The sequence below is a fragment of the Hyperolius riggenbachi genome, chromosome 3, assembly GCF_040937935.1.
Source record: "Hyperolius riggenbachi isolate aHypRig1 chromosome 3, aHypRig1.pri, whole genome shotgun sequence".
Classification (NCBI taxonomy): domain Eukaryota; kingdom Metazoa; phylum Chordata; class Amphibia; order Anura; family Hyperoliidae; genus Hyperolius; species Hyperolius riggenbachi.
The window spans coordinates 12287064-12309636 of NC_090648.1; the positions used below are offsets into that span (position 1 = coordinate 12287064).

The window sequence follows — 22573 nt, forward strand, 5'->3', positions numbered from 1 at the left end:
TGGCGAGGTAGTGGCACGATTGGATTGTGGGTTGTGTACTGACACAGTGTGCAGGGATATTGTATATCAATTGCTACTCTTCTATTGATTTAAATGATCGTTTTTAAAGTTTCTGAGCTTTTCTGTGTGTATATAACTGTGATGTCATTTTTGCTGTTTTCAGGTCACAAGGTACGCAGTGCGATCATGGGATTCACTGCTTCCACCGTCCGTCACCTGTCAACAGGAAGTTCGGCCATTTGCCTTGTGGCTAGGAGGAGGATTCCACAGGCAATACAAGGAATGTAAGTCCCATAGACTTTCACATACAACATAGTCTTACAAATGTACCTAGAGTGTCTCCATAACTACAGAAAGTTCAGCTGTTGTTTTATTTATCAAAAATTGTGAAGTATATCTTCTCTGTCTTTTGTGATGGCTGCAATAGAAATGTAGAGAAATAGTCACATGTCTGTTCCCTGGGGTGATTTAGGTACCTAGCTGCCCTTCTATGATTTTACAATAATAATAATACGGTAATAATCAAGCAATGTTTTGATCTGATTGGTTATTTATCCCCATGACTGATACGGCGGGAAGCTCTAACCAATGAGATTGCTAGAATACCATGAAAAAATGTAGGTCACAATGCCTCCTCAAGTATACCAATACTTTCTTTATTAAATAATCTGTAGATCAAAAACTTCTCCCCTTACAAATGTAAGCAGGAAGAGATAACATACTCCACATTATTTAAAAACAAGAATTTGCGAAAGTGCACACTGCTCATTAGCTGTCTGTGGTTCAAAATACAATACAACAAAGATAGTGCCAAGAGAAGTAGTTAGTAAGCATATCTCTGGCCAGAGACATATATAGCTGATCAAACCACATTCGGCCTCGCATGCACCCACCACTCAACTGTGCCATAAACTAATAGAGTCCGGGGGCCCCCTTTACAATGCGTGCATTATCCCACCGCTGAACTTAGTTAATTTTCCACCATGTTACAGTTCATTGGTTAGCTTGCTGTAATATTAATATACTAGCCGACCCGCGGCGTAGCATACGCCGCATAAGAGGGTAGAGGGCAGGAAGGGGGTATTGGGCACAGCGGCGGGGAGGGGGGTTGGACCCCCCTCAACTGGGTCCCCCATGTGCACTCCCCCTCCAACTTAAGCTCAGCAGGAACCCCACCCTCCTTGCCTGGGTCCCCCATGTGCGCTCCCCCTCCTGCTTAAGCACAGTAGCAGCCGCCACTATTAGTAAGAGGCAGTGGGCAGGGATGACTCACCTCTTCCGTGTTCCATCGTGCGTTCCACTGTCGTCACTTCCTGCAATGCCGCACACTGTATTGGTGTAATTTGCCTTTTTAAAACAGAAGGAAATCTGCAATAATTCAGCTATAAGTGAACATTTGTGGTTACCCACAATGCACTGCTACTGAATATGCAAATCATCCCTTTTCCCCCTTGGTAAGCCAAGAAAGCATCCAGAGCCGCTGGTGTATAACAAGCCCATAGCTTTACATTTTACACAGTCATATCAAACCCATATGTAGACAGTCTGTTTCAGACTTTTGGTCCTCATCAGTACATGGCAAGGATTTATATGGCTGTATGAGATAGGGCTTGAACCAGTACAACAGAGTAACCAAGCAGCTCAGGGTGACCCAAACCATTCGGAATGTATAGGTGGATAAAAGGGACCAAAAAGACCTTCTACTAAAAAAATCAAAGCTTGGTATATTTTGCCTTCTTAAAACAGAAGCAAGTCTGCAATAATTCAGCTATAAGTGAACATTTTGTGATTACCCACAATGCACCACTACTAAATATGCAGATTATCCCTCTTTGCCCTTGGTTTGATATGACACTACTTCTTCTTGCTTGGACCAGCCCCTTCTTCTTGCTTGGACCGGCCCTGGGGGCAGGGCGCTACTTTTTCTTGCTTGAAGGTTGAGGCACTTACTCTATTAAATATATAGATAGTATGGATGGATCTGACCCGGGATTTTAGATTGTACAAATTGCGGTAAGTCCTCCGGTCCTATATAACTTTGGTTCACTCCACCGCACTGCAGTTTGAAAAGTGCTCCCTGAAGCTGAGCAGCATGTCAGTGTTGCGGCCGGGGACACTGGCCGGGGATCACGCGGCAACAGACGGCATGGGAAGATGCGTGACAGACAGTTGCACTGACCCCGCCCACCGACGCGTTTCTCGTCCCTATTGGAAGATCAGGACGTGAAACGTGTCGGTGGGCGGAGTCAGCGCAGCTGTCTGTCACGCATCTTCCTATGCCGTCTGTTGCCGTGTGATCCCCTGATAGATGACAATACCCGGCCTTTCTGAGGTCAACTGTCCAATGTGACACCTGATAGATGACAGCAGGACAATATCCGGACTTTCACATGGCAACTGTCCAATGTGACACCTGATAGATGACAGCAGGACTATACCCGGCCTTTCTGAGGTCAACTGTCCAATGTGACACCTGATAGATGACAGCAGGACTATACCCGGCCTTTCTGAGGTCAACTGTCCAATGTGACACCTGATAGATGACATAAGGACAATACCCGGCCTTTCTGAGGTCAACTGTCCAATGTGACACCTGATAGATGACAGCAGGACAATACCCGGCCTTTCTGAGGTCAACTGTCCAATGTGACACCTGATAGATGACAGCAGGACAATATCCGGACTTTCTGAGGTCAACTGTCCAATGTGACACCTGATAGATGACAGCAGGACAATATCTGGCCTTTCTGAGGTCAACTGTCTAATGTGACACCTGATAGATGACAGCAGGACAATATCCGGACTTTCTGAGGTCAACTGTCCAATGTGACACCTGATAGATGACATCAGGACAATACCCGGCCTTTCACATGGCAACTGTCCAATGTGACACCTGATAGATGACAGCAGGACAATACCCGGCCTTTCACATGGCAACTGTCCAATGTGACACCTGATAGATGACAGCAGGACAATATCCGGACTTTCTGAGCTCAACTGTCCAATGTGACACCTGATAGATGACAGCATGACAATATCCGGACTTTCTGAGGTCAACTGTCCAATGTGACACCTGATAGATGACAGAAGGACTATACCCGGCCTTTCACATGGCAACTGTCCAATGTGACACCTGATAGATGACAGCAGGACAATATCCAGACTTTCTGAGGTCAACTGTCCAATGTGACACCTGATAGATGACAGAAGGACTATACCCGGCCTTTCACATGGCAACTGTCCAATGTGACACCTGATAGATGACAGCAGGACAATATCCAGACTTTCTGAAGTCAACTGTCCAATGTGACACCTGATAGATGACAGAAGGACTATACCCGGCCTTTCACATGGCAACTGTCCAATGTGACACCTGATAGATGACAGCAGGACAATATCCAGACTTTCTGAGGTCAACTGTCCAATGTGACACCTGATAGATGACAGCAGGACTATACCCGGCCCTTCACATGGCAACTGTCCAATGTGACACCTGATAGATGACAGCAGGACTATACCCGGCCTTTCACATGGCAACTGTCCAATGTGACACCTGATCAATGTCTTCATTAACAAAGTGTGTGGCTGTAGGACATATGCTATTCCTTTCCGAACAACCAGTCAGAGTCTTTTCTTAGAACAAGGTAGGTGGACATACATACCCCAGGGAAGGTCCCGATATGTGATTGAATGCTGAAAGGACTGGAGCACAAGCCTTTTTATTATACAGAATATGTTTATTGTGTATCACATTATGTATACCACACATTGTGTCTGAGTCATGCATATACTCTGCTATTCACATACTCTCCAAATCTGTTCTCCAAAGCTCCACCCCTTGCCCATTGAAATGAGCCTACTTTCTCCTGTCCCCATTCCTACTGAGGCATAACAATATCCTGAAATACTTCATAGTCAGTATGAATGCCAGGGAGCTTTATAAAGGAGTAATGCTCCAAAACAGTGTGCTGCCTCAATCAAGCAAATTTCCACTAAGGAAATAGTGATTTTAGGAATGGACATTTTGATCAGTATACATTTTGGAGATCAGTAGACCCTCTGGAAGATCTGAACATGCTCTGGAGACAAGTTGACCCCCTGGAATTCAGAACATGCTCTGGAGATCAGTAGACCCCCTAGAGATCAGAACATGCTCTGGAGATCAGTAGACCCCCTGGTGATCAGAACATGCTCTGGAGATCAGTAGACCCCCTGGAGATCAGAACATGCTCTGGAGTTCAGTAGACCCCTTGGAGATCAGAACATGCTTTGGAGTTCAGTAGACCCCTTGGAGATCAGAACATGCTCTGAAGATCAGTAGTCCCCCTGGAGATCTGAACATGCTCTGGAATTCAGTAGACCCCCTGGAGATCAGAACATGCTCTGGAGTTCAGTAGACCCTTTGGAGACCTAAACATGCTCTGGAGATCAGTAGTCCCCCTGGAGATCTGAACATGCTGTGGAGTTCAGTAGTCCCCCTGGAGACCTTAACATGCTCTGGAGTTCAGTAGACCCCTTGGAGATCAGAACATGCTTTGGAGTTCAGTAGACCCCTTGGAGATCAGAACATACTCTGAAGATCAGTAGTCCCCCTGAAGATCTGAACATGCTCTGGAATTCAGTAGACCCCCTGGAGATCAGAACATGCTCTGGAGTTCAGTAGACCCTTGGAGACCTAAACATGCTCTGGAGATCAATAGTCCCCCTGGAGATCTGAACATGCTCTGGAGTTCAGTAGTCCCCCTGGAGACCTTAACATGCTCTGGAGTTCAGTAGACCCCCTGGAGATCAGAACATGCTCTGGAGTTCAGTAGACCCCTTGGAGACCTTAACATGCTCTGGAGATAAGTTGAACCCCCAGGGAGATCTGAACACTCTCTGGAGATCAGTAGACAGTGACAAACTGGAAGATCAGAACACACTCTGGAGATCAGTAGACCCCCTGGTGATCTGAACATGCTTTGGAGATGAATAGAACCCCTGAAGATCTGAACATGCTCTGGAGATCAGTAAACCCCCTGGAAGATCTGAACATGCTTTGGAGATTAGTAGACCCTGTGGAGATCTGAACATGCTCTGGAGATCAGTAGACCCCTTGGAGATCTGAACATGCTCTGGAGATCAGTAGACCCCCTGGAGATCTGAACATCCTCTGGAGATCAGTAGACCCTCTGGTTGCTCTGGAGTTCAGTAGACCCCCTGGAGATCAGAACATGCTCTGGAGATCAGTAGAACCCCTGGAGATCAGGACATCCTCTGGAGATCAGTAGACCCCCTGGAGATCAGAACATGCTCTGGAGATCAGTAGACCCCCTGGAGATCTGAACATCCTCTGGAGATCAGTAGACCCCCTGGAGATCTGAACATCCTCTGGAGATCAGTAGACTCCCTGGAGATCAGAACATGCTCTGGAGATCAGTATACCCCTGGTTGCTCTGTAGTACAGTAGACTCCCTGGAGAGCAGAACATGCTCCGGAGATCAGTAGACCCTCTGGAGAGCAGTACATGCTCTGGAGTTTTGTAGGTAGACCTTTGGAGCTGAAGAGAGCAGCTGTTGATAAAGCTGAAACACATTACCTGACTACATTTTCTTACATAAATTACGTACTTCTAGGTTTTTGCTAAAATCTCCACTCAACCATGGGTAAAAGGTAACCTGTACTTCAAGTCAAAATTTTACATACATATATTTTTAAAAAAGGAAAATCATCCATGCTTTGGGCTGAGAACAGGTCATCTTACACTGAGTCTAGAGTAGTATTTCCTGTTGTCACGTGATTCCAGGAATACAGCACTGTATGAAGGCCATAGACCAGTCTGTATCAGTTCTCTAAAGCTCTCGCTATAATATCCCCGACCACAGGGACACCACAGCACCACATGGGTCATTTGCCGGTATAATCTACCAGAAAGTCCGTGGATGGTAAAAATCACAAAGTTGTAAGAATTCACAAATTCCATGCAGGTAGTGTCCTTGGGATGCGATTCCTGTGCCCACTATTGTGTGAATAATACAGAAACTTTATTTGAAACCACATTCTTGGCAGACCCATGAATCTGACACTTGAGTTTCATGCTCTCGCTGTGGTAGCACCTGTTTTATAGTACAAAAACAAATAGCAAGTAACCGAGCTCAAAAACTGTGGTAGAGACTGTAGCGTCCTAAATGCAAAGAATAACAATTCCTCTTCTTCTTGCCCTCATCTGTAGTTAATAAAAGAATACGCAGTCTGAGAATACAATGTTAAAGGACAACTGACCTGACAAAAATATAGGGGCTGCCATATTTTCCTTTTGAAACAATACCAGTTGCCTGGCTTATTGCTGATCTTTCATGCATCAGTAGTGTCTAAATCACTCACCTGAAACAGGCATGCAGTAAATCCAGTCAAACTTAGATCAAACTTTTGATCTGCATGCTTGTTCAGGGGCTGTGGCTAAACGCATTAGAGACACAGGATCAGCAGGACAGCCAGGCAATTTGGATTATTTAATAGATGAATAAATAAATAAACATGGCAGCCTTCATATCCCTCTCAGTTCAGGTGTCCTTTAACAATTCTTGAGTTTCTGGACAGAATTACTGAATTCTACAATCATTACTTCCACCCATTTTATAGTATAAAATATACAATATACAGTACATGTTATGTGTCCCAGTGACCTCTTGCAGTTGGATTTGTTGGTGGGATTTGTGCAATAATAATAGTGGAGTTCTCGTGTCTTGGAATGACCTTTTGGCCAGTTGCTCTATAAACAATGTCATTGTGCACTCCCATCTGTAAGTCCTGCCGGCCTCAGTCTGATCTATCACATGGAGAGCTGGGTCACATGGTTAGGTCACATGGGGAGCTGGGTCACGTGGTTGGGTCACACCGGGAGCTGGGTCACGTGGTTGATGCCCTCCTTGGTGCTGTCTCCTCCTCTTGGTATTCTGATGGCAGGTGGACCAATGGCTGCAGGGTGTAGCCTTCATGATCGGGCTCTTCAATTTTGGGTTTCTCACGTGGGGTGAATGTTCCTTTCACTGTTCCATGAACGGCATCTTGCAACTGTGGAAATAAAGGGATCAGTTATGTAGATAGGTAACGTAGGGCTCAGTTCACTAAGCCTTATCACATACGGTGATGCAGAAAACAGCTTATTTTACTGAACATCTTGTCAAAGGTAAATTCACTAAGCCTGTTACAGCATGGAAAAGTAGAATTACCAACTTAAATGTCAATTCACAAAGATTAGAAATATGCGGTAAAACAAGTGAGATATTCGGTATCTCCAGCCTGGAGCCGTCGGCAACTAACTAACACACATTCGGAAAAATGGACATGCAAAGGAGACAGACAATAGTAGGAGCCACCTGTTCTTCTCCTCACTCCATTGGTGCCGATGTACTGCCAAGCTTGACAGCAGAACGTGAAAAAGAAAAGCATGAGATGCAGGAGCAGGGCACATTCATAGAGGTTTCCCTGTATAACTTTAGATGTGCACATCTACAGACTGATACAGAGAGATAGAGGGCCCTCTAGTGGCTGCATGCAGATCTACAGGCATGCTAGAGATGCCTTTTATTCTTATAAGCCAGTGGTTCCCAACCCATGTGCCGCGACACATACATGTGTCGCGGCAGCTTCGGGTATGTGTCGCGGCTCTCTCGGAGGGGAGCAGCGCAGTGGAGGGAGAGCTGTGGGCAGCGGCGGAGAAGGGGGCCATCTCCCCCCTTCTCTCACCTTAGGGTGCTCTGCCTCCCTCGCTCTCCCCTCCGATACTAAGTGTGGCGGCGCTTGGCAGCGGGCGGTACTGACCTTCCGTGTCGCTCCAAGCGCCGTCCGGAAGTTCTGGTGCCGCAGCCGCTGCTCTGGTCTGGATCAGGCCAGTGTAGTGGCAAATCATCCCGCGCCGGCGACGAGATCAGACGGAGACACGGAAGGTAAGTTCAGCCCCTCTGCCAGCCACCGCACTTCGTTCCGGAGGAGTGAGCGAGCGAGGGAGGAAGAGCACCCTGAGGTGCCGCTCTCCTTCCCTCGCTCTCTCCTCCTGGGGGGCACCTGGCTACATATACTGGGCACATATATCCCTGGCTACATATACTGGGGACATATACCCCTGGCTACATATACTGGGCACATATATCCCTGGCTACATATACCGGGCACATATACCCCTGCCTGCATATACTGGGCACATATACCCCTGGCTACATATACTGGGGACATATACACCAGCCTATATATACTGGGGACATATACCCCTGGCTACATATACTGGGGACATATACCCCTGGCTACATATACTGGGCACATATATCCCTGGCTACATATACCGGGCACATATACCCCTGCCTACATATACTGGGCACATATATCCCTGGCTACATATACCGGGCACATATACCCCTGCCTACATATACTGGGGACATATACCCCTGGCTACATATACTGGGGACATATACCCCTGCCTACATATACTGGGGACATATACTCCTGACTACATATACTGGGCACATATACACCCTGGCTACATATACTGGGGACATATACCCCTGCCTACATATACTGGGCACATATACCCCTGGCTACATATACCGGGGACATATACACCTGCCTACATATACTGGGGACATATACCCCTGGCTACATATACTGGGCACATACCCCTGGCTACATATACTGGGCACATATATCCCTGGCTACATATACTGGGGACAACTGGCTGTTTGTCATTATGTGCATTTACTGGTGAAAAGCTGTCTCTTATTATGTGCATTTACTGGTGAAAAGCTGTCTCTTATTATGTGCATTTACTGGTGAAAAGAGGTCTCTTATGTGCATTTACTGGTGAAAAGCTGTCTCTTATTATGTGCATTTACTGGGGAAACGCTGTCTCTCATTACGTGCATTTACTGGTGAAAGGCTGTCTGTCATTACCTGCATTTACTGGTGAAACACTGTCTCTTATGTGCATTTAGTGGGGAAACGCTGTCTCTCATTTAGTCTACGTGTCACGGAGATCTGAACGTTTGGTTTGATGTGTCACGACTCCAAAAAGGTTGGGAACCACTGTTATAAGCTGTCATAAGCAGCTCTCACAAAGGAATGGCTTGATGTATATTTATTGTGCCTGACCATGCTCCCTCAGTAAACTGCCCTTATTGGCCAGATATTAACGTCTCTAGTCATAAATATAAATTTGCCTTCTTAAAACAGAAGGTATTTGCAATAATTAAAGGACAACAGAAGTGACATGTGACATAATGACATAGACATGAGAATGTACAGTGCCTAGAACACAAATAACTAGGCTGTGTTCCTTTTTTACTTTCGCTGCCTGAAAGAGTTAAATATCAGGTATGTATGTGGCTGACTCAGTCCTGACTCAGACAGGAAGTGACTACAGTGTGACGTCTCTCTCATCATGTTAAATGTCACTTCGGGTATCCTTTAAGCTGCATGTTATCAAGATGGACACCCCATTGTGCATCACTTTTGCTTAGTGAGTGAATAACAAATCATTCCCTCATGACGCTAGCAGCAGGGTCGGACCTACCGTTATGCAGCCTGAATCTCCTGCTTCAGGTGGCAGATTACCTGGTGGCGGTGCCTGGACAGTGGCATGAATGGGGGTCTGGGCTTAGAAGGGGTGACACCCTCCCGGCAGAAGTGGGGAGGGGCCGACATCATTCCTCCCTTCCCTACGCGTCATGCAGGGAAACAGGAAGTAGAGAGGAGCCAGCTGCTGAGAAGCAGAGACACGGCTCATGAACAGGTGAGAGATTTACAAAATCGCACTGCTGCGCCAGCTCTACTTCCGGGCAGGTGTCACTCTTCAGCCCCTATTGATTTAAATACAGCCATTCATATATGAGTGCTGTACCACAGTGAATTCTTAAATTGATACTGAAGCGAAAAAACCCCCATATACAATAAATTGTATGTGTAGTACGGATAATTAATAGAACTTTAATAGCTAAGAAAAGAATCTCATATTTTTATTTTCAGTTATATAGCTTTTTTTCTATAACATTGCATCATTCTCTAATATTTGCAGGTTACAAAGTACACTCTGTAATTTTTGATTAAACAGAGCAGAGCTAATCACCCTTTGAACTTCCTGGCGGAAAAACCTTAAACAAACAAGAAACAGTGAGAGACAGGTTGAGATGAGTGCTACAGTAAACAGCACTGTAGCAAGAGAGCTCAGAGAAGCTCTTTTGCATAGACAACAAGTGAAGCTCCTTAAAGAGAACCTGTACTGAAAAAAAGGCCCCTAGGGGGTACTTACCTCGGGAGGGGAAAGCCTCTGGATCCGATTGATCTGTCCCACGTTGGTCTCTCTAGGCCCCTCCGAAGCCATAACTGGCAAATTGTCAGGCTGTGGTGCAGGCGCAATAGCGCCTGCAATATTTACCGTCCCCGGCTCCAGCACAGGCATAGTAGCAGCTCTCGGCTTGGATCAGGCAGAACTAGCCAATCCCAGTCGAATCCACTCTACAGAGGCTTCCCTCACCCCCCGAGATAAGTACCCCCCAGCAGCCCTTTTTCAGTACAGGTTCTCTGTACGTTTTCCTGTACTGGAAACAATATGAGACTCATATCTGTAAGCGCTGTAATCACAGCGCAGGAGATTTGAATGCACACTGAGTAACTTCGGCGCCCCCAGAAGAAGGAGCAGAAGTTACATTTTAAAACACTATAATTTGGCCTCCAGCAATAGCTGGAAGCCGATTTATATAATTTCCTGCTATCCACGTGGACCTGGAGGGGGAATAGTAATTAATGTCGCCGGGACTTGTGCAGCAGCAGGGTAAGTCGTATACCGGTTGTATCCTGCACCCAAATCTCCCGGTGGCGATTACATATATACGCCATATCTGTACTATTAATGTTCTATTATGAATGCTCCATTGTACGCATTTTTGTCTGATATGTAGTGCCGCCTCTTTTAGTGTGTTCAGTGTAGGTATATATAACACTCAAGTCACTAGGTACACTCTCTGCATTTGTAACAGAATAGACAGAGGACCAAAACAGATGGGACAAAGTTGAAAATGATTTTGCATGGGCTGAATCACAGTAATCGATTTGCGACATGTCTGTAACATTCCCATAACGGACAGTCCTGACCAGTATGTGCATTGCCATGAGCGTCACACATCCGCTCTCTGAGACTGACCACAGAATGTCTGTACAAAGCGGAGAAGGCTCTGATCCTGTGTCAATCAGGGTCCTTTCACACCGAGGCGGTGCGGTGCAGCACATCGCAGCCTAATGTTAGTCTATGGGGGAGTTCACACTCTCTACGAGGCGGTACGCTGCGCCAGAAGTGCCCTATCTAAAGCGCTTCAATACTTACATTACCACGTGGCTCCTGTGGGGAAACGGAAGTCATGCAAATCTGTGGCAACATGCATACATTTAAAAAACCCTCCACAGTTATCAGTGTCACGCATGCGTGGAAGTGTATTTTAGAAATGGCGAACAGGAACTGAGCGTCACTTCCTGCTTGGCTGGATTCCAGGCGTACTAACGAGATAATCCCCGAAGGCCTGTATTTGGCAGCGTGGGCACCGCACCACCAATCAATCTACAGTATTGAGCCGGCCTCAAGCTTAATATATCCATGTTCCATGGATTCATAAGATTTTTGTTGAAGGTATTTTCTAAAGATTATTTGCAGTGAAGAACATGAGTATTTGTTAGCATAAATATATTCAGTTTATTCTTATAGTGATTTCTATCCAAGCATAGGGTAACTATACAGTATAATAACTGGTAACAAGAGCCATTCCATATTGGCAGAGTAATGATGTCATGCTTACCTCACTCAGGGAGACCACTCCCACCAGCCTTCCTGTAGAGGTGACGTAGGCTCTGCGCAGGCCAAGGAGATTAAACAAGTCATAAACCTAACAAGAGAGGGAGAGAGGATGAATAAATCAGAACTGCAGCCACAGATCTCAGTACATTGTGTTATAACCCAGCAACCAAAGTGTTCAAATGTCTCCTCTCATCTTTTACCATAGTTTTATTTATAATGGTGCTTCAAGAGACACTGAAGCGAAAAAAAATGATGATATTATGATTTGTATGTGTAGCACAGCTAAGAAATAAAACATTAAGATCAGATACATCAGTGTAATTGTTTCCAGTACAGGAAGAGTTGAGAAACTCCAGTTGTTATCTCTATGCAAACAAGCCATTAAGCTCTCCGACTAAGTTAAGGTAGCCATACACTGGTCGATTTGCCATTAGATCGACCAGCTGACAGATCCCTATCTGATCGAGTCCAAAAGAAAGAGGAAATGATGGGCATCAACTGCATAAAAAGACCCTTTATTGTGGTGGGTAGACACAGTGGTTACAGCAGTGGGGGGAGGACAAAGATGTCTGACAGCTGTTTCGCAGAGATAAACCCTGCTTCTTCAGAGACAAACAAATACAATAACATCCAATCTTTTAAATGGTGGCCATCTCACTCACCTCCGCCCTGTGAACCGGCCTGGAACGCACGCCACGCTGATTTTTGGTAACGCCCCCTTCCTTTCCCCAACGTCACATCCAGTGGTTGACTCTAGCCAATTGGCGAGCCGCGAGTCTCCCCGCCCACTCAAACACTCTTGCGTGACGTGCGGCGGAGGGAGCGGCCATTCAGCGGGTGCGCGTCTAGCTGGTAACCATAGCAACCCTTCCTGCCGTCACAGAACGTCGCCAATTCCATTCGCATGCGTGGAGCCGCCCTCTTCCCATACAGGTCACCATTGCAGGTCTCCCCGCCTACGTGACCCTGCTGAGATATTTTCATTGGGCAGCGCAACGCACGCTAGAATAGGCAGTGTAGTGTTGTCATAGTGATCATCTGGCCATACTTACATGTATCTACAATACAAACAAGCATAAGTAATATATCTGCTTATGACACTTCATTGATTCACGGTCAATACCTTAAGTGTAAACAGTAAGTTATAAAAACCAAAAGAAAAAGAAGAAGAAAAAGGAGAGATTAAACACTAAATGGACATATAGCTCAGCATCTTAAAGGGGAGATCTAACTCTCAATTGTATTTACTAAGGAAACAGTGTAGCTCATTCCTATCATTTAGTCCTAGTGGGCCACAAGCATTTGTGATCGATATAATTTTAGCCTCCTGCTGCAACAACAGTTGTTCTCGATTACCACCCCTATGAGGAATCCCAACAGTTAGGATACCTGCAAACTTTAAACAACTAATGTTACCATTGTGACATTCTCTTACATGTCTTATCAATCTGCCTGCTCCTACTCCTGTTTTTACCGAGTTGCAATGCTCCTGAAACCGGGTGCATATCATACGGGTTGTTTGGCCTATGTAGAAACTGCCACATATACAGATTATACAATATACTGCAAAATTACTTCGGCAGTGCATAAATTCCTTGATTTTTAACATCTGGCCAGAGAGGGATCGTATGGCTGCCTTTACTGCAAACAGATTGTGAATCGATTTCAGCCTGAAACCGATCACAATCTGTGGAGCCGCCGCTGCCGCCTGTCCCCCCCCCCCCCCCGCGCATACATTACCTGATGCTGGCTCCCGGGCATCTTCTCCGCATCTCCTCCACGCTGCACCCGCTCCATCCCGCGCTTCCTGTGTCACTCCGTGGCCAGGAAGTTCAAATAGAGCGCCCTCTATTTGAACTTCCTGGTCACTGCAGTGACAGGAAGCGCCGGGATGGAGCGGGTGCAGCGCAGAGAAGATGCGGAGAAGACGCCTGGGAGCCAGCCTCAGGTAATGTATACCTGATCGGATCGGCCGCCGCTAGCGACGCGCTCCCTACCCGCGGGCGATCGAGGGTAATTTCCTGCACGGCGCGATCGACGGACCGATCCGATTTTGGGAGGAAATCGGATCGGCGGGTGCGTTTAGCGCGAACGATTGCCAGCAGATTCGATCCCAGGATCGAATTTGCTGTCGAAACAACCGCGAATCGGGCCAGTGTATGGCCACCTTTAGTCCTGGAGAGGGCTGTTATCTGACTTTTATTATCTCAACTGTTCCTGGACTATTTACTTTTCCTCTGCTAGAGGAGAGGTCATTACTTCACAGACTGCTCTGAAAGACTCATTTTGAATGCTGAGTGTTGTGTAATCTGCACATATTATAGAATTATAGAATGTTAGAAAAAACACTATATACCTGAAAATAAAAGTATGAGAATATTTTCTTTGCTGCTAATCTTCTAGTAATTATTCATAGTACACAACCAATTCACTATATCATATTTTTTTTTTCGCTTCAGTGTCTCTTTCAGAGCCAAACAGACATCACTTCATCAGGATACCAAAACATCAAAAGTGGCAAAATCAGTGACAGCTGTAGCATACAAGAGGGAGTGCAGTGCAGCCTTTACACTGCTTAGCAGGCATTCAGTCTGCCAGCTTGTGTTCCTGACCAGTGTGGTGAAAAAATGTAAAATGCATGTAATAACATACAAATAAGAAGTACATTTCTTCCAGAGTAAAATAAGCCTTAAAGAGACTCTGAAGCGAGAATAAATCTCGCTTCAGAGCTCATAAATAGCAGGGGCACGTGTGCCCCTGCTAAAACGCCGCTATCCCGCGGCTAAACGGGGGTCCCTTCACCCCCAACCCACCCCCCGCAAAAGTGTGTCGTAGAAAAAGTCGCTGGCTGTCTCTTCCTGGAGGCAGGGCTAACGGCTGCAGCCCTGCCTCCAGTCGCGTCTGTCAGCGGCGCATCGCCGCCTCTCCCCCGCCCCTCTCAGTGAAGGAAGACTGAGAGGGGCGGGGGAGAGGCGGAGATACGCGCTGACAGACGCGCGTGGGGCAGGGCTGCGGCGGTTAGCCCTGCCCCAACCAGGAAGCGCTCCCCCGGTGTATCGAGGGGGATTTGGGGGTGAAGGGACCCCCGTTAAGCCGCGCTATAGCGGCGTTTTAGCAGGGGCACACATGCCCCTGCTATTTATGAGGTCTGAAGCGAGATTTATTCTCGCTTCAGACTCTCTTTAAAGGGGTTCTCTGGTATTTCTAAAAAAGATAAAACGGACACTTACCTGGGGCTTCTATCGTCCCCCTGCAGCTTTCATGTCCCGCGCCATCCTCCTCCGATGCTCCGTTCCCCGCAGCCGGTCACCTGATAATTATTTGTCTAACTAGACGACTAGAACTGCAGTTGCACAGCCGTGGCGTGTCATTGGGAGCTTACTGCACCTGCGCAGTACAAGAAAACTTTAAACTGTGCCTGCGCAGTAAGCTCTCGATGACGCACGCGGGAGTGCGCACGCGCGCGGCCACGGCTGTGCAGCTGCAGTTCTATTTGTCTAGTTAGTTCTATTTGAATAATTAGCAGGTTGGCGGGGAACAGAGGATCAGAGGAGGACGGCGCGGGACATTACAGCTGCAGGGGGCTGATAGAGAGAACCCCTTTAAAGTGGTATCAACTCTGACATAATATTCAATAAAAATGTGTTTTCTACTTTTTATATCCCACACAGTTATCATATTTGGGCACAAGTATTATTATTCATTTAGAAATGACAAGTTCCCAAAGTACATTTTTATTTGCTCTGAAAGCTGCCATTGCATTTTATTCATAACTAGTGTATTTATATTATAATGTACCCAGTAATGATTTCTGAGCAGTGTTTCAGTTCTGGACACATTAGAAGGAGTTTCTGCAGTCAGGGAATGGTTACATTCCTCTCTGCTACAATTAAGGAAACATAAGATAATGTTATCTCCAGTTCTGATGGATGCTGATCTCCCTGCGGGGAGCTTTCTATTGAAAAAGTAAGCCCTGTGTTTTAACCCTTTGAATGCTGTTCTGCTAAAAGAAAAACCTGGTAGTATATGCTGTAAATAATCTTTTAGAGCAAAGAAGAAATGCTGATTTTCATACTTTTCTCCTATGTTGCTGTCACTCACAGTAGAAAGTAGAAATCTGACAGAACCGGCGGTTTTGAGCTAGTCCATCTCTCCATAGGGGATTCTCAGCATGGCTTTTATTCTTTATAAAGATTCTACCTGAAAAAGGAATTATACACAGATGCTGACCAGCCTCCCTGCTCGCTTCACACTTTTTTGGCAGTTAAACGGAGCAACTGCCATCCACTAAGTGCTTTTGAAAATAAAGAAACCCCTGAGAATCTCCCACGAGGAGTTGGGCTACTCCAAAACCTGTCGCTTCTGTCAGATTTCTACTACCTACTGTAAGTGACAGCAACAAAGAAGAAAAGTCATTTATGGCTCATTTTACTGTGGAAGAGATGTACTTCTTATTTGTATATGTTTACATGTATTTTACATTTTACAATTTTTGTGATAGTGGTCATTTCATGAAATGAGAGGAAGCTGCAAACCTCCAGTGTTTGCATAAGACTTAAGCCTGATATACACATCCAGTTTTGATTGTCCAATCATTGGCAAATTTTACCACTTTCATGTAGTATAAAAGCTCAGGGCTATTTCAGATGATTGGCTCAGTTGCCAGGGTTAAAGGGATACTGTAGGGGGGTCGGGGGAAAATGAGTTGAACTTACCCGGGGCTTCTAATGGTCCCCCGCAGACATCCTGTGCCCGCGCAGCCACTCACCGATGCTCCGGCCCCGCCTCCCGTTCACTTCTGCAATTTCAGACTTTAAAGTCTGAAAACCACTGCGCCTGCATTGCCGTGTCCTCGCTCCCGCTGATGTCACCAGGAGTATATAGCACAAGCCCAGTATGGTCTGCAGTGGTTTTCAGACAAGTCTGAAATTCCAGAATTGAACCGGACGCGGGGCCGGAGCATCGGTGAGTGGCTGCGCAGGCACAGGATGTCTGCAGGGGACTATTAGAAGCCCCGGGTAAGTTCAACTCATTTTCCCCCGACCCCCCTACTGTATTCCTTTAAGCGCCTTCCAGTTGGAAAATAATGCAACCGAGTTGGAGCGTTAGAAATCTCAAGCATGTCAATGAATGACACATGGGTGGTTTTACTGCCTGGTATAGAAACCGCAGCTTGTAGCGCCCAGGGCCGGCTGCCAGCCGCTCAGCTACACATGCAGAGATTGCAGCAAGTTCTGGATGCTTGCAGCCGGCTGCCAGTGCTCTGCACATAAACGGAAGCAGCTGACAAGCAGTTTAGTGCTGGCTGTCTACCATTCTTGTGAAAGAGCCCTTACCTGCACAATCTGTTTATTGTATTCAAAGTCTGTCGGCCCTCATATTATATGGAAGTAGTAAAATCGGCCAGTTATTGGCCAATCAAAATTGGATGTGTGTATGCATCTTCAATGTCAACTTGTCTTTAAAGGGAACCCAAACTGAGAAGGACATGGGTTTTTCCTTTTAAAATAATACCAGTTGCCTGTCTCTCTTGCTGATCCTGTGTCTCTAATATGTTTAGCCACAGCACCTGAACAAGCATGCAGATCAGGTGCTCTGACTGAAGTCAGACTGGATTAGCTGCATGCTGGTTTCAGGGTGTGATTCAGCCACTACTGCAGCCACAGATCAGCAGGACTGGCAGGCAACTGGTGTTGATTAAAAAGGAAACCTCCATATTATTATTATTTAGTATTTATATAGCGCCGACATCTTCCACAGCGCTGTACATCGTATATAGTCTAGTCACTTAGGGCCTGTTCAGACTATCTGCGTATGAAGAATGCGTTTAAAATCAAAGAAACGCAAGTTGAAAAACGCATGCTTTTTTTTTGCGTTCTAATGCGTATTCTATTGCGTTTTGCACACACACGTGACCCATGGTAAAAAAAATAATTATGGGAATCGCAGAGGAAAACGGCCGCCAAAAACGCAATAGTACGCGTTTTTGATACGCGTCCATAGACTTTCATTGCGTCCGTTTCTATGCGTAACGCACAGAACTGCGTGCAGCAATGCGGATGAGAAACGTATGCGTCTTATGCGCATACATGTGAACTAGCCCATTCAAAAGCATTAGGAGCCGTTTCTATGCGTTTTTGGTACCCAGACACGTTCCCTGAAAACGTCTAGGAACGCGCATAGTCTGAACAGGCCCTAACTGTCCCTCAAAGGAGCTCACAATCTAATCCCTCCCAGAGTCCTATGTCTATGTATGTATTGTGTAGTGTATGTATTATAGTGTAGGGTCAATTTTAGGGGAAGCCAATTAACTTATCTGTATGTTTTTGGGATGTGGGAGGAAACCGGAGTGCCCGGAGGGAACCCATGCAGACACGGGAGAGCATACAAACTCCTTGCAGATGTTGACCTGGCTGGGATACGAACCGGGGACCCAGCGCTGCAAGGCGAGAGTGCTAACCACTACACCACCGTGCTGCCCATATCCCTCTCAGTTTAGGTTCCCTTTAAGTCCTATGAAGAAAAAAAACACCTGTGACCGCATTTCTTACCTGATAAAGCGTCTGCTTCTCCACCAGTCTGTACGGAGCTGGGTCTATGGTCAGATCCTCTACAGGCACCTCCTCATTGAGCTGACGGCATTCCCACTCCTCCACCTGCCAGACAGGAAGTGTTTATTACAGGTGGTCATGTGCAGCAGAACTCCCAGAGGGGCGCATCATCAGTCTGATCTGCGGATAGATTGGTCAGGCCTTGCCTGCAGATAGATTGGTCAGGCCGTTCCTGTGGCTGTGCATTTTACAGAAGCTCATGGCACCAGCGTTACTCTGTGTTGCAGTGCTGCCCCGATTGACCTCTCACTGCGTTATGCACAAAATGCATGCGGTAGTGTACTCTGTGCATGCAGCAGGGCGTCCGGATTGCAGCACTGTGCAGCGCAGAGGTGTGCTCATCACACAGTGCTGCCTACGCACTCATGTCCCTGCATATTGCACACCAGAAAGCCTTATATTCAGATCAGCACAGCACCCTCCGATTTGAGTTTTGCCACACACAATCCAATCAGAAAAACAGAAAGCGCTCCCTCCCCAGCCAGCATCGTACCATACTTACCAGCTTTAGATACTGGCTTCTGAATTTGCCTGAGCGTCTCTTCCGGCTTTCACTTCGCGGCTTTGATGGCTGGTACAAGGAGATGAAATATTATGTGGTGACACTCACTAGACTGAAAATAAACATGACAAATGAACTGTACAAAGCAAGCCAAGCATGGCGGAGGCAGAGATATTCTTCAGGCTGAGTGTGTGAGCAGTCATCAGGTCCTGTCAGGAGATGTGGCAGCGTCTGAACGGATCAGAACTGAGGAGGAAACTCGTCCTGTATGCAGAGTTCGGTTGACCAGGATGCAGAGAAGTGTCGAGGGAAACCCAAACTTGCTCATCAGTTCCAGATTGCGATTGGCTCTGGTGAACAGAGATTTGCATACAGGGCCTAGTTCTTGCTCTTCTCTGGTATGGATAGAGGTGAGGCAGGTGGATTCAGTTACATAGTTACATAGTTATTTTGGTTTAAAAAAGACATACGTCTATCGAGTTCAACCAGAGAACAAAGTACAACTCCAGCCTGCTCCCTCACATATCCCTGCTGATCCAGAGGAAGGCAAAAAACCCTTACAAGGCATGGTCCAATTAGCCCCAAGAGGGAAAAATTCCTTCCCGACTCCAGATGGCAATCAGATAAAATCCCTGGATCAACATCATTAGGCATTACCTAGTAATTGTAGCCATGGATGTCTTTCAACGCAAGGAAAGCATCTAACCCCCCTTTAAATGCAGGTATAGAGTTTGCCATAACGACTTCCTGTGGCAATGCATTCCACATCTTAATCACTCTTACTGTAAAGAACCCTTTCCTAAATAAATGGCTAAAACGTTTTTCCTCCATGCGCAGATCATGTCCTCTAGTCCTTAGAGAAGGCCTAGGGACAAAAAGCTCATCCGCCAAGCTATTATATTGCCCTCTGATGTATTTATACATGTTAATTAGATCCCCTCTAAGGCGTCTTTTCTCTAGACTAAATAAACCCAGTTTATCTAACCTTTCTTGGTAAGCGAGACCTTCCATCCCACGTATCAATTTTGTAGCTCGTCTCTGCACCTGCTCTAAAACTGCAATATCTTTTTTTTGTAATGTGGTGCCCAGAACTGAATTCCATATTCCAGATGTGGCCTTACTAGAGAGTTAAACAGGGGCAATATTATGCTCGCATCTCGAGTTTTTAATACCCTTTTAATGCATCCCAAAATTTTGCTAGCTTTAGCTGCAGCTGCTTGGCATTGAGTACGATTATTTAACTTGTTGTCGATGAGTACTCCTAAGTCCTTCTCCAAGTTTGATGTCCCCAACTGTATCCCATTTATTTTGTATGGTGCCAGACCATTAGTACGTCCAAAATGCACGTGCTGAGCTAGTTTCTGGTTGGGATCTATGTCTGGGCGTTTGCGCTCCATTCTTTTGGTGTGGAGAAACTAGGGGCACTCAGAGAACATTGATGCTGGAGATGGGAGGAGATGCTGCACTAAACCTGCCTTGACATTGGGGCAGCAGGCACTCCATTTGTTTAACCACCCTGGCGTGTGGCCTCCGGCGCCCAGAATAAACAAGGAAGGCCGCAATGAGCGGCCTTCCTTGTTTTGCTTATATCGTCGCCATAGCGACGAGCGGAGTGACGTCATCGACGTCAGCCGACGTCCTGACGTCAGCCGCCTCCGATCCAGCCCTTAGCGCTGGCCGGAACTTTTTGTTCCGGCTACGCTGGGCTCAGGCGGCTGGGGGGACCCTCTTTCGCCGCTGCTCGCGGCGGATCGCCGCAGAGCGGCGGCGATCAGGCAGCACACGCGGCTGGCAAAGTGCCTGCTGCGTGTGCTGCTTTTTATTTGACTAAAATCGGCCCAGCAGGGCCTGAGCGGCAGCCTCTGGCGGTGTTGGACGAGCTGAGCTCGTCCAGACCGCTCAGCAGGTTAAGAAGGAACTTTAGTGAAAATAACACAATTAATTAAGCTGCTATTTTTTTTATGATAGTCATTTATAAATTATTTAGACAGTGCTTATTGTAAAATCTCTCCTCACCCTGATCTTCATTCTCACATTTATCACAGATGGTGATATCTTTAGTCCTCTCAGGTAACCCGAATGTAAGAGTACTAAAGCCAGTACAAAAGATCCCTGGTCTCCCAGAATGCTCAGGGGTGGAGATAATTCCACATAATAAACAGCCTAGGCTGTGACATCACTGGGGGGTGGGGCTACATACCAATATACAGCAATATATAGATACAGGAAGTGTTTCTGATGCTGAAACCAGGATATTTAACATAAAAGTGGGTATCCTGAATAGTTTACTGCCTCTACTACATGTCACTACAGTGCTTCGGCACTACTCTTTCCAGGGCTGTGGAGTCGGAGTCGATAGTAGGAGAAAAAGGCAGTGTGGCACTTCCCCTTTAAAAACCAGTGTCAGTCTGAAACCAGCGCGGTGGTAGAACGTACACTCACAGCAGTCTGATTAACTCTTCCACTACTTGTTAGACGTGTGCCCCGCTTGTAAACTTGAGAAGAAAGCATACAAATCTTGTATCAGGAAGTAACAAAGAAGCGTGCACCTTCTGTCTGTGCCGTGGAACGCAGCGTCATCAAGTGTCCGGTGGGACGCGAAACGGCCATCGCTAGGCCCACCGTTGCCCCTCACTCCCACGGCCATTTGCAGCAGCCTGCACCACAACAATCAAGGTACTTCCTCTTTGGTTGTCTAATTCTTTAACTCTGTACTCCACAATTACTACCATTGTTCACTTGCAATAAACCGGATATGGCACAGACGGAAGGTGCGCGCTTCTTTGTTACTTCCTGATACAGGAGCTATTTTGGGTTCCTGGAGTTGGAGTCGGAGTCGGTGGTTTCAATAAACTGAGGAGTCAGAGGGGGATGATTTTTGAACCAAATCCATATCCTTTGTAAATCCTTTGTAAATATTAGATAGGGAGTTGGAGTCAAGGAGTTAGGGCAATTTTGGGTACCTGTAGTCGGAGTTGGAGTCGATGGTTTCATAAACTGAGGAGTCGGATGATTTTCGTACCGAATCCACAGCCCTGGTTGTTTCTGCACCAGATGATTTTGGCACAGTCTTTCGGTGATTGGCACCAGGTATCACACGGCTGGGTTTTGTTAGGCATTTGGGATTTTTTTTCTAAAAATCATTGATGCTGTGTTTTGGGGTACATTTTGAGGAAGATGAGGTTTTTTGAGGGGGGGGGGGGGGGAGCATGAGGCCTTCTTTCACCTAACACAGCTGCCTGGGACAAGGCTGTGTTAGGTGAAGGAAGAGGCTATGATTGGCCCCGTCAGTCACATGATTTGGGATGCAGCGCACACATCTTGACGGCAGTTTTGCTGTGATTGTTGGCCATCTCTTCCAGAGCAGAGCCCTTATCCATTACACTATCCAGCCTACATCAGTGCATGGCATGGATTGATATGGCTCTATGAGATAGAGCTTCAACCAGTAATAAGGAATACCCGCACAGCTCAGGGTGACCCAGAACCAATAGGAAAGTGTAAGGGGATAAAAGAAGACCAAAAATCCCTCTATTATTGCGTTCAGGGGCATAAGCAGATGATTTGCATATTCAGTAGCGGGGCATCATGGGAAACCACAGCCATTCACAGCTGAATTATTGCAAACACGTGAAATGTAAACTA

General features: G+C 46.4%; 1 protein-coding gene and 1 long non-coding RNA gene across 3 annotated transcripts in view; one reads left to right on the plus strand and one right to left on the minus strand.

Annotated features, from left to right (window-relative positions):
- The window catches only part of LOC137562486 (uncharacterized), a 255675-nt gene that overhangs the window by 31905 nt on the left and 201197 nt on the right, over window positions 1–22573 (plus strand). For both annotated transcript variants that reach the window (XR_011030123.1, XR_011030122.1), the window contains exon 2: window positions 164–284. This is a non-coding gene — a long non-coding RNA (uncharacterized lncRNA). The remainder of the gene's footprint in view (window positions 1–163; window positions 285–22573) is intronic.
- LOC137562482 (chloride channel protein ClC-Kb-like) overlaps window positions 3768–22573 on the minus strand; it is a 114525-nt gene continuing 95719 nt past the window's right edge. Inside the window, exons 19-22 of the mRNA XM_068273857.1 lie at window positions 18929–18997; window positions 18367–18471; window positions 11817–11903; window positions 3768–7053 (exon numbers count right to left, since the gene is read on the minus strand). Of these exons, the coding sequence (XP_068129958.1) occupies window positions 6889–7053; window positions 11817–11903; window positions 18367–18471; window positions 18929–18997 (426 nt within the window). The 3' untranslated portion in view covers window positions 3768–6888. The remainder of the gene's footprint in view (window positions 7054–11816; window positions 11904–18366; window positions 18472–18928; window positions 18998–22573) is intronic.